Here is a 13,178-nt window from a genome sequence, read left to right as displayed (position 1 = left end):
TACTAAAAGTACGTGGCCAACAAGACTGATAAATATTTTCAGATAGGAGGAAAACTGATTTGGTATTAAATCTTCTATACCTTGATGAAGACTGGGATGCAAACACTCTAACTGAAGTCACTTTCTCTTTGTTGATTTCAAGCTCTTCAGGTTCTAAGGCAGTTTCTGTTTCCAAGTCAGTGACTTGGTTAGGACAGCCTTCAGTTGTGCCTTCCTGTTCATTTAACTTATTTGAGAATATGGTTTTGTCATCCTCTTTATCAATGAAAAATTCAGTAGAATCTTCTCTCTTATTTAAAATGGATGCTGAATCCCGAGGATGCAAGCTACTTTTCTCACTTAAAGGTCCACAGACCTCCTCTGAATCACTTCTACTAAAAAGCCCACTGCTTCCTCCTTCACTCGTATCTCCCAAACCTTTATCTGATGCATCATCTGAAAATGACGTTCCTTTCTGAAAATCCATATTACTGTCCGATTTACACAAAAGAGGGTCCATTAAAATTCCTTTATTAACTTCAGCATTCAGAGGCTTGCAGTCATTTACATAATCAAAATTAGTAATATCAGCTTGCACTATCTTATTGCCAACTAATTTACTCTCTGAAGTAAGAGCTTCCCCATTTCCCAAAGGGGAAAGTTCTGATGCCACGGGACTTCCTTCTTCCGCAACTGGAGACTTACAAGGGTTTCCCTGAGTCACTGGATGGAGCAGTAAGGCTATTTCTGCACTTTTCAGTAGGATCCCAATGCAGACATCCGTTTGCTTTGCAGGTTTTCCTGTCACTGCTTCTACATCATTCCTTAAGTTTTCCAGGAGCAATACAAGAGATTCATGAAGAAACAGCAAAAAAAGATACTGGTAATGGTTGATCTGCACGCTTACGTGTTTTTGAACGTGGACAAGAACATGTACATCTGCATCAGAAGAGCTTTCAGAAAGCACTCCTGAAGCGTCTGACATTTGAATGCCATTAGTCAAGGGCTCCGTCTCACTGCTGTAATATTCCTTTAGAAGTTTTTTACGTTGGAGTCTATTAGCAAGATCACTAGATTCACTTTTTGGAATGTTCAAAGCTGTCTGATTATGTGATAAAAGCTCTTTTTGTGACTTGGCAAATCTTACTGGCTGGCAAATCCAAAGTGAAAGCGGGAATGAGTCCACAAAGCTTATTGGTCGGCCTTTCCCACTTTTTGTTCCTTCGTAATCTATCCAAAACTGGGAAAAATGCAAGGCCCAAACATCAGTAGCTGCAGATGTCTTTAATGCGTATTTATTCAATTTTGGGATGATATAACCTTTATAAACATCGTGCATTTTAGTATCTTGTTCATGAGCATGTCTCTGGAAGATTGGATGCAAAAGATTAAAATTCTTCTGGGATTTAGGAAAAGTGGTGAAAGTTCTACTGAAAAATTCACAGTCTTTGAAGTTCTGAAACAACGCTTCTAGATCAGAGTGTCTGCAGTTTGGCGAGTATCTTGTATTCGTAGCAATCATCTCTGAACTTTGAATGGAAAGTGCACGAGGTTGATCTCTATGAATTTCAGGTTTGTTTTCAGATGGGACAATGAACTGCAAGACAGAAACATATTTTGTCTAGTTAGAAATTGGTAAATTAAGAAGGTATACGATTAAAGAAACAAAATAATAGCCATTATAACTAAAATGAAAGAATATAATTACGATTTTATGAGAACTCAAGTATGCTAACACAGAAGAACAGGGATAAGTCAGGCTTACGGATTATTATTTGCGTTTCCTCTCATTTTTTAAGAAGAATGCTTTGGCATCGAAAACTCAATGTTTGTACCAAAACGTAAGGGTCTCAGGCTTTTCTTATCTGAAGGATTTAGATTTAGGTCAGCTATACTAGGCTGAAGTTTCCAATTTCTTCAACTCAGAAACAGCTTGGCAGAAAGTTTCTTCCAGTGTTCCAAGCATTTACAACTTTGAACTCAAATTACAATTCTCTGGTTTTCAATCTGATTTGTCAAATAGGGTTTTTCACTGCACTGAGTACTACAGTATTTTATTTCTGTGTTAAAATAGAAGGAAACAATTAAACGTGTTAACAAAGCTAATATTCTTAACATTGCAGAATACGGAACAGGTGACCATTTTTGTGACCATTATCTGATAATCATAATATTTTTTTTTCATAATAAAAACAAAAATATACTCCAACTCCTAAAAAACAACAAAATAGTTCAGTATACTGGATTTAATTTAACTTGCACATCTTTAGTGCAAGTTTTAAAGGAAATATACATTTTATGCCAAATCCTGTATCTGATATTGTTAACATGGACCTTGGCCACACTAGCTTTGCTAGTATCAGTGACACTACCTTCTGTCATAGCATCTCCGTGCAGATTCTAGAGAGATCAGAGTAAAAAAAGTCACCCTAGAGACACTTAAAAGATGGGAGTGATAAAGCTTCTTCATGTAAATAACAAAATAACCAAATATGTCACTATATAATAATTAACTATATGATATGTAAGCATCAAGCACATCAATAATAAAAGACTCGTAATTTGCTAGAATAAAAATAATGCAGTTAATACAGGGGGGAAATACTTAATATGAATCAAAGTTTGAGGGATTTAAGAACACTTTTACTTTGATCTTCTCTTATTTTAGTGGGCTATTCACATACAGTAATTCAATATTAGATCAGTCTGTATTTGTAGCTGCCTGGTTGTTGGCTCTCAATAATTGTTTTTATTCAGTACAAACCATGTCCTTTTAAAGTTCCATTAAATATGCACCAAGGGCCTTAGGAAGATAACCATCTCTCCATATGCTGACTTTTTAGCCTTCTTGAAACCTCTCCTGTGGGCATCATCAAAAAGACTCACTGTTTTGTTCGCCTCTGAACCTTGGAAAGAAAGGTCCAATGCAAACTGGCGCGGTGGTGGTGGTGGAACTGTCTGTTCAATAATCTTTCTCCTCCATCGAAGGAGAAGACAAGGGAAGCAAAAATTTGATGTTCAGCTGCATTAACAAGCACCACTCCTCTGGAATAAATATATAGGGAACCTGTGTACATGAACTACTTCCAAGGGCCAGCATGAAACCATAAATGGTGAGAATGGGTTTTGGAGAAGGAAATTAACCTTCAGATGAACTGCTTTCTTTACTCCAGGCACTCGCTAACAAGACAGAAGGGTTTTGATATACTACAAGCAGAGGAACAAGGGAGGGCTCTTGCATTAATACAAAGTGCAAACACGAATTTTTTGCTAGTTGTTTTTACTTGAGTGCTCAATTTTTTTTTCTTTGCTACGTCAGCTTCATTGAACACAGTGAAATAATTTGTTAATACTCCCATTGAGGTCTTCAACACAAAACCAAAATACCCATAGCACACAGATGAAGTAGTATGGAATGGTATGTCTGTCTTCAAACCATCGTACTCTGCACAGTTTTCCAGAGCAGCGTTGCTTATTGCACGGGTGGTTTGTGCATTCGTTTGTCCATTTGTTCCTTAAGCTGCTTTGCTAATGGTTTTTCATAATAAAAGTATTTTCTTCCAAGGAACCAGAAAACCCCTCCTCAGTGACAGCGTACCTTTAACATTAGTCCATCAACTCTAACGTCAACATGTTCATCTGATTTTGAATTGTCGTTTAACTTGTACATGGCCATGAACTGAATAAGACTCTGTTTCAAATCCAACACAAACTGATTTAGCCAAAGAATACTCCTCTCATCCAGGGTGAACTGTAAAGCGTTCAGCTGGCCATACAAATTCGGACATGGAACTAAATGAGAAAAACAAAACAAAATCATGAGAATAAGTGAAGTGTTTAGAGATTGTCTTCTGGTTTGTTTTTTAAGAACAACTGCAGACTTACATTTTCACCAGTATTTTACACCAGAATGGAAACCCATTCCTTTGGTCCTGAGGAAGAATAAATTGCTAGGGGACACCTAAAGTGATGCTTCTTTCTTTCACTCCAAGCAAGTAACTGAATTTTTGAATGTAAAAGCTAATATTAGAATAGAATTAAGTCTGAGGAAAGGGGGAGAGTGTCCTCATTACAGAGGAAGGGCAGGACCAAGGAGATACGCTGTCCTCAAGTCCCATCCTCAAGAAATCCCCTGACATTTATGTATATAAAACAGGGCCAGCCCCATAACACATTAATAAAAATAACTCCACCAGATCTCCGTTGCATCTTAGATACCGCTGCAACAGTTTCAGTTCTTTTCTGTAGCCACTGAGTTCTTCTATGTGGCCAGAGAGCGGAACTGCAGAAACAATACATGCATACTGGGGAATGAATAATTTATGTGTCAGTAAAAATGCTGGGAGTGTTTTCAGACTTAAAACCCATGTTTATAAAAAAAACCCCAGTATTTACAGGAGTTTGCCAGGAGTAAGGACTGTGGAAATGGAGCAGTGTTGTGTTCTTCCACTGTAAAAAGCCGTTACCTATTTCCAATTGCCAACCTGGATCAGTATGAAGCTTCATAAAGGTGAAAGTAACAAAAAAATTTCATGGCTCAGTACCAAAAAAAAGTCTTACTAGGAAAGTCCTTTCCATCTGGGTAGTAATATTCAGTGAATTCAATATGAATAGCTGGCATTTCTGGTGGAAGATAAAGTGACTTTTTATTGCAAGAGATCAGAGCTTTAGGGGAAGAACGACACTGGTCCGCTGTTGAAACCTGTGAAAGAGAAAAGATTAATTTCATTAATACATTACATTTTCACGAATCATTAAGCATTTGTAGTTGCAAGGCACTGCCCCTAGTAGGGTAACATTCCACTGCTCTCAGATGTAGATCCCCAACTACACAAAGTACCAACAACGAGAAACACCTAGTTGCCTTGTAGCAAAAGCAATCCGCATAGAACAGTTTCACAAGAAAACTACATAGTACTAACGGTACCAGATCCCGTTCCTTCATGTGAGGCAGGAAGCAGCAGGTCACTTTCAAAGGCGTTCAGTAGAAGCCCAGAATGATCTGATATCTTTATTGCAAACATTACAGCTCCTGTACAAGCAACTATGCTAGGACTTGGTATATTGGCACACCGTCCGTCCAAAAGGATCCCATATCTAGATGATAAGGCATAGATAAGCTAGGTAAGTTTACTACCGAAGTGTTAGGAAGTCCTTGTACTGTCGTAAGGACATGTTCCAGTACATGGGACAACCTGACTGTATACTGCTAAGCAAGGTGTTCAGCAGGCACCTGGCAAAGCTATGTATGCCCAAAGGTCTACTTCACAGGAGAATCAAGACACTATACAACAGTAATCCTCCCGTTTCTGTTTCTTTCCAATGTAAATTATGAAAGAAGAAAGAGATCACCTTTTGATATATATTTGACCTTAAATTTCTTGGAAGGTACCCTAGTTTAAGAAGTATGTTGTCAAAAAAGCTCCTTCATCCAACACTTAGTAGGTCAGACTGCTAGTTTGAAACTAGCCAATGTATTAATATTGAATATATGATGAAGTCTACTTGCATTAGTTTCACTGGAAATAATGAATATATAACCTTTATAAGCCTGCTTCACTCTGTAGCTGTTTTCAAGCTGCAAACATCTCTCTAACACATACAAATATTCAAATAACAACAGATTTATTTAGAAAAACAGCTTTTTGTAAATTGTATCGAAATAATGACAATTAAAAAAATGAAAATGTATTTGTGTAGGGAGGAGGAGACAAGCATCTAAAGAGTTGAAGGCAAATGAAAACACCAACAGTACAAAATATTATAAAACCACTTCAAATCCAGATGAAGGCTCCTGGCAGCAAGCTGCAACCTCCCACTCTACCAGAAGTGATATGGCAAAAAAGCATTGAAAACTGGAACCAGAGCAAGTAGAAGTCACAATGACTAAGGGCACACACCAAGCATTTTTGTTAGGACCTGAAATTTAGAGTAGAATCCCCTATATCGCTACCATTCTGCCTTAGAGATATACTCCTCCTCTATTCCAGTTGCTTCCTATCTGCACCAAAGACTGAATATGAAGAACAACCAGCAACTAAAACTACTCAAATTGGAGGGGAGGTGGGAGAAGAAAAATAAAGAAAAAAAAAAAGCTTAAATTGTCTACTCAGAATATTACTGGAGGAGGGAGGGACTGGACAAAAAAAAAAATTAAAAACTCTTAACATTTAAAAAAAAAAATAATTCATGTACTTTGAAAAAGATAACAATAAGAAACGCATAAAATACAAATGCCATATTAAAATATATATTCAAATACTGGGTACCTAACATAGTACAACGAAAAGATGAAATTCCAAATGTCAGGATTTGGGGAGCAGTAGAACTTGGATCCAAAACATAATTGTGATGGGGTATCATCTAATATAAGGTTGGTAAGAAAATATCCACCAGTTTTAACAAAGCAGAAGCAGGCCCATAAAGGTCCAATCCAATAATGAATGGAAAGACTTCTATTAATTTCAATGGGCTTTGGAATTGTCCCTTAAAAAACATAGTTACATAACAGTCAAGGGCAAAGCAGCCCCAGTTTTACTAACTTCAAGAAATGTACCTGATATATATTGAAATCTGCAAGTCTAACCACAATAGGACTAGACATCAGTTTGCCCTTTGGTTGTTGGGAAGATACAGAGGAAGCCCTAGATGTTCCTTTCGGTATCTGTTCCTTGCCTGTAGGAAAGAATAGTGATGGATCATTGAAAAGCACAGTCTTTTTTAGAATAGTTTTAACATTTCATGGAATTAGAGCATTAGTGATGCAAAGAAAGTACCTGTTTGTAGGTTCTGAGAAGAAACAGCAGGCAGTGATTTGGGAGGAGAATCTATGACCTGGTCCTTCACAGCCTGCTTAAGCAATTCAACGTTGCTTTTGAATTCATTTAATAATTCTTTGGCCCATCCACTTCTGGTTTTAGTGGCATCACTATAATGCATCCAGTGATCGCAGCTGTCTCCTGCAAATAAGAGGAATGGAGGAAATATTAACTCATTTCAAAGTTTGCTTTGAACTGGATAACAAGCTTCCACTATTTCACAATTCTTCTTCAAAATATAATCTCATTGCACGCTGCAATTACAGAACAACAGAAGTTGTAACAGCCATTAAAACAGAAGTTATATACTACATAAAATCAAGTCTCACTGCTTCACAAAATCACTCAGAAAACAATATGATATTGCCACCTGCCTTTTAACACCACTAACTAGCGTTCAAAACATCATTGAATATTTCCAGTTCAGAGAAACTTGATGACACATTAATGTCATATGTGAGAACACGTAAAAAAAATGTTTCACTGAAGAAAAAAGAATATGTGAGAGCAAGTAACAGAACAATGTTCTCACGCTCACTTTTTCCAAGCTTATCTTTCCTGACAGAACTGTGTCCTAAGAAACTGCTGGTCCCTTTCCAGAAATTAATTCTTTTTGTCTTGGCTCTCTAGCACCTTTATGGCATGCAAACCCAAAGGTAAGTTCAATCAGTGCTGCAGCACAGCCTTAAAAAAAAAAAAAAAAAAAAAAAAAAAAGAGTCCAGTGGAAATTCTTTTATTCCCAACATGTTTCTGTTGGTCAAGTATTTAAACCTCTGAAAGAAACTGAGATCTATTCCAACAGTCCCTGTAAAGACAGCCTACTAACCTGTTCAATCATAAGGACGCAATGCAAGTAAGTTCAAGTGGGACATCACTCTCTACATACCAGCATGTGAAAACTTACTTTATTTAGAACTTAATGAAGTTTTGGACACTTACACTGGGGATGAGTAGATATGGTTGCTATTAAAATAGGAAAATGCTTTGTGAAAAAATTGTGATTTCAAGTCCAAATGCACAGATTTCAGCATGGAAGAAATGTTAAGGGAAGGGCCTATCACAAGAGATGATACCACTGAAGGGATGATTGTACCACAAGAGATGATTCCCCACCCTCCTGCCTCACAGCCTTTTGATAGTTATTCACATCTTTCTAGCTAAGGAAGAAGAGAAAGGAACAGGGAAGAAAACAGGAGAGCAAGAGGACAAAGATACGTGAAATTCGAGTCCATGAAGCTGGGATTTTCCAAAATAGGGGTGAAGTGGGGTCACCCCAAGCGTATGCACATAAACTCTGAAGTACCTACAGGACAGCAGCATTATAGGGAAAGCTCTCATACCCCTTCTGGGAAGTTAGTATGGGCAGGTGCCTCTCTGAAATGCTCGCACACCAACACATGCGGCATGAGGAACACGTGGGAGCAGGAGGAATCAGAGATCTGCGCGCAGTTGCACGGCTCTGATCTCATTGGGATCACAAAGACATAGTGAGATAGCACACACAACTGAAATGCTGTGAAGGATGGACACAGGCTCTTTGGGAAGCACAGGCCAAGAAGGCAAGGAAAGTGAACTGCCCCCTTCAGTGATATCAGTGGTAACACATGGAACACTGCCACGGGATGGATGATAAGGCAGCTGAGTGCTTACAGGTCAGGATTAGAGGACAGACCAACAAGGACGATGTTGTGGTGGATGTCTGCTACAGACCATCTGATTAGGAAGATCACAGAATCACAGAATAGTTGTGGCTGGAAGGTCATGAGGCCCTCTTCAGAAAACTGGAAGAAGTATCACGTTCACAGACCCTGGTCCTCATTAGGGACTTTAGCCACCCCCATATCCGCTGGAGGGACAACACAGCAAGACACAAGCAATCCATAAGGTTTCTGAAAGTGCGATGATGACCACCTCCTAACACAGCTAATCAAGGAGCCAAAGAGAGCCATGATCCACTGGACCCAATTCTTACGAAAAAGTAAGAACTGGTCAGGGAGGTAAAAGTCAGGGGGCAGCCTTGGCTGCAGTGACCATGACATGGTGGAGTTCAGGATTCCGAGGGGAAGGAACAAAGCAAAAAGCTGAATGACAAGCCAAGGAGACAAGTCTCCTTCAGGTCTTCACGAGAGCAGCCTTTAGCCTGCCTGAAAGAACATTGTGGGATACAACCCTGGCCAGAAGGGTCCAGGAGAGCTGGTTGATGGTTTGAAACCATTTCAAAACATATTAAGGACACAAAGGCGATTGGGAGTCCATGTGCATGGATTTATGATGGAGAAATCATGTCTGGTGAACTTTACAGCCTTCTACTATGAGATTACTGGCTTGATGGCTATGGGGAGAGCAGTGGATGTTGTTTACCTCAATTTTAGCAAGGCTTTCAACACTGTCTGTAACATGCTCAGTGATAAAATGATGAAGTACTGACTAGGTAAGTACACAGTGAGGTGGACTGGAAACTGGCTAAACTGTTAGTCTTTGAGGGTTGGAATCCGCAACATGAAGTCCAGCTGGAGACGATCATCTGTGGTACACCCCCAGGGCCAATACTGGAGCCAATATATCCTCCTTAGTAACCTGGATGATAGGGCAGAGTGCACCTTCAACATCTCTGCAGATGGTACAAAACTAGGAGGAATGGTTGATACACCAGGTGGTTGTGCTACCATTCAGAGGTAGGTAAGGCTAGACAAGTGACCCAACAGTAATCTCATGAACTTCAACGGGAAATCCAAGTCCAGCATCTAGAGTACAGGTTAGATGCTGATCAGCTGGGAAGCAGCTTTGCAGAAAAAGAAGCCAAACCTGAAACACTAAGTTCAATATGAACCAGCAATGTGTCCTTGATGCAAAGCAATCCAACAGCACCTTGGGTTGCTTCAGAAAAGTATTTCCAACAGACCAAGGGAGGCAATACATGCCCTTTGCTCAACCCTAGTGGGACTACATCTGGAGCGCTTGGTCCAGTTCTGGGCTCCCCAGTGTAAGGTGGCCATGGACTTACTGGAGTGAGTCCAGCAAATGGTCACAAAGATACTTAAGGGACTGGAACACCTTTTAAGGAAAGGGTGAGACAGCTGGGATCATTAAACCTGGAGAAGAGAAGGCTCAGGGGGATCTTACCAATGTGTGTAAGTGACTGATAGGGGAGAGTAAAGATGAGGGAGCCAGATTCTTCTCAGTGGTGCCCAGTGACAGGACAAGAGGCAATGAGCACAAAGTGAAATACAAGAAATTCCACTTAAACATTAAAAACAAAAAAAACACCAAAAAAACCAACAAAAAAAAAGCTTTTCTACTGTGAGGGTGGTAAACACTGGACTAGGTTGCCTAAGGAGGCTGCAGAGTCTCCACCCTTGGACTCATTCAAAACCTAACTGGACACAACCCGTGAAAAGCTAACTTTAATTGCCATCACTTTAATCAGAGGGGTTGGACTAGACAATCTCCAGAGGTGCCTTCCGTCCTCAACTATTCTACATCTCTATATACGGAGAAGTAATTGCCACATTTATCTGTGAAAAGTCAAGAGCAGGCCAGATTGTAACAAGAAAACAATATTTTAGTGGAGCTGGCACTGACGTTTCTACCACCAGAATTTACTGCGAATTGCCCAGGAAGAAAATGCTTTCCAGTTTCAGATCTTGTCTCAATACCTCAGCTTGATCAAGAATTTCCTGTACTGCAAAATGTCCTGCATGATGGCAAAGCAGCAGCTTTCTCTGATCATTCTCTCTGTACAGCAACACATCAGCTGCACAGATAACGGATCTGGATAAAAGCTTCTATGAGAGCAGGTCTGGGAGAGAGCAGGTCTAGAAAAGTGATGGACTGCTGCACGCACAGGTTTACAATACCCGGTAAGTCTGTCTTATTGTTAGGGTTATCGTAGTCAACGGACACACAACCTGTTTCATTTTTCCCAAATACTATAAAAGGCTGTTGTTGGAAGGCTTGATTTTCAATGGGCTAGAAATTTACCCTACAGCAATTATGCCGCAGACACTTTAGAGTCTTTCTGGGTGGGGTCTATTACAAAACCATAGAACACCTCCCACGCCCCCAAGAACCCAGTCTGCAAAATAATTAATTTTTGAGGGCTTTTTCCTGAAGGGTTAATCACAATTTCCAAGAAGACTATACCAAGAGAGCTATTTCTAAATATTCCATAGGCCAGAAAGGTACAAAACCAGAAAACAGTCTGGTAACAGTCACAGCAGTATATAGCCGTTTCCTCCTTGCCCACTGTTACAGAGCATTAATATGGTGTAATCCTTCAGCATGCGATATTGCAGAGCCTTGACTTCAGGGTAGGAATCCTCTGCACATCAGGTGATAGCCTGATACAGCAGTATATAGAGGCACGATACCTACACGACTAGAGAAATCCCTTTGAACTTTCAAGATAATATGTGCTCCTTTTACTTTGAGTAAAAGGGACTCTCCCTTCTGTGATGATAGCTTGTCCATAGAATTTCCACACTCTTCTAAAGTGGTGAGAAGATGATGACCTCTTAAAGTGGAAAAAGAAACTTTCTGGCATGTTCCCCTCCCCTCTAGACATACACCCTATTGGATCAACCACCACAACCTTTGGCAGTTTTTTGTCATAGCTTATTAGTGAGATCTAGGTTTCTGTTACTTAAATGTACTTGTACAAAACACTATTTCAGACGGCAGGAGAACACTACCTTTAGAGGCACCACCTTTGCTCTGCAGACGATCCTTTCCAGCTCTGGTTTCATGTAGTGGGCGTTATGTCCCAGGTAGCCATTACCTAAAAGCATTCTCAGGGAGCTTCTAACATGCCCATCCAAGAGCCTACAGTGCATGGTTCAATCTGGCCAAGAATCCTTCCAAAAGAAACAATCTCTTTATTTTCCTGGTTCTCTATGTTTTCTCTGAGCAGAGCACACAGAAATCACAGCCAGATCAGACCCTCGCTTAGACATGGCAGAAATCGGAAGTGACAATAAATGAAAAACATAGCTGGGTCACAAGACAGGCGTGTGCTAAACCTCTGTAACTTAAGGTCACACTTTCATAGAACGGGAAACCACTATCACAAATTTCAAACCATATTAGGCCAATCTATAGCAAAGAAAGAATCCCGGGTTTTTTAAACATATTCTTTTCTGTGGCTGGGTATGTTTATTTGACCCACACTAAACTACACTTTTTAAGGTGCAAAAACTATACTTACTACTTATGAATGAAATAGATTGACATTATGGGATTCCATCTGCAACCATGAGTGACAAGAAGGACATGAGGCAAGCTACAGTTAATTAAAATCTTTAATGCATGTGGATAATCACTCCAAAATGACTAGTCTGTGTTAGTAAAAAGCAACAGAAAGCACAACCAACTCCCCCACCAACTAAAAGCCCCTCCACTGTACTAGACTGTCTTTGATCTCAAATTCAACAGCAAACTGATTCCGTCTCTTCTAAATATTTTAGATTTATGAAAAACATATTTACTAGAAATAATTTGTAAAAAATGTTTCTTTGGAAATTGCTAACATCTGTTTATTAACAATTCCTTAACAAAAGGCTATATAATTGAACCTCTGCACAATGGTATTCTTGTTTAGCAAAATAAAATAAAAAACATTGCTTAGAAATTGACATAAAATGATAGACTTCTTTATGGACAACAAATTCTAGCAGATTGACTCTTGCAAATATCCAATTAGTGAATTCTCGATCTGCGATACTGCCTTCCTCTGCCAACACACAATTCTTTTTGTGTCAGAAATGTGTAAACACCATTTTGTTGACCAAACAGAACAGTGAAAGGAAAAGTGTTTGGCCTAAAATAGCTCATTCACAGAAATTAAATTGGTTCCCAGATTGTTTCATTCTGCATATAGAAGGAAATAAAAAGGTATGTATGTCAAATGCTCAGAACATTATAATCCAAGCTGTACACATATACACACACAAACAATTTTTTTTAGTATTCAAGCAAGAGAGTTACATTCACAGGTAACTCACAAAATGCTCACTTTCATACCTGCTTTGTGAAATGGATAATAGTCCACTGTTAAATAGCTGAAGGAAAGCTGCATGGCCCCTCCTGTAACACGTCTATTTGAATCTGTAACGTAAAACAATGCTCAGCTTTGCAGACATTGTACTTAGCATGTTAGTTCTCACGTTGCAGCATTCCTTTAAACACCTAACAGCTGCTTCCTCCTCTGTACTGGCTCTCCTTACAACCTCATTATCTTCCCTCAAAATTTTCATTCATGTAGTCTTCACCGGTTTCTAAGAATCAGCTTATAGAACTCCATGGTCTGTGCTCAGTCACTACTAACAAATTGCATATTAAGTGCTATTAAAAAGTAGAGACAGCTCTTTGAACACATACAACTG

At 39.3% G+C, this 13,178-nt stretch overlaps 1 protein-coding gene across 4 annotated transcripts in view; it reads right to left on the bottom strand.

The window, feature by feature from the left end:
* The window catches only part of BLTP3B (bridge-like lipid transfer protein family member 3B), a 58,029-nt gene that overhangs the window by 15,642 nt on the left and 29,209 nt on the right, over positions 1 to 13,178 (bottom strand). For all 4 annotated transcript variants that reach the window (XM_054219424.1, XM_054219416.1, XM_054219442.1 and 1 more), the window contains 6 exons: positions 12,817 to 12,900; positions 6,756 to 6,938; positions 6,536 to 6,654; positions 4,540 to 4,681; positions 3,578 to 3,771; positions 81 to 1,576 (listed from right to left, as the gene is read on the bottom strand). In XM_054219424.1, coding sequence (XP_054075399.1) covers positions 81 to 1,576; positions 3,578 to 3,771; positions 4,540 to 4,681; positions 6,536 to 6,654; positions 6,756 to 6,938; positions 12,817 to 12,900 — 2,218 coding nt within the window. The remainder of the gene's footprint in view (positions 1 to 80; positions 1,577 to 3,577; positions 3,772 to 4,539; positions 4,682 to 6,535; positions 6,655 to 6,755; positions 6,939 to 12,816; positions 12,901 to 13,178) is intronic.

This window comes from Rissa tridactyla, chromosome 1 (genome assembly GCF_028500815.1).
Source record: "Rissa tridactyla isolate bRisTri1 chromosome 1, bRisTri1.patW.cur.20221130, whole genome shotgun sequence".
NCBI classification, from domain to species: Eukaryota; Metazoa; Chordata; class Aves; order Charadriiformes; family Laridae; genus Rissa; species Rissa tridactyla.
The sequence above is the reverse complement of the archived record's forward strand: the minus strand, read 5'-3'. Positions and strand labels throughout refer to the sequence as shown.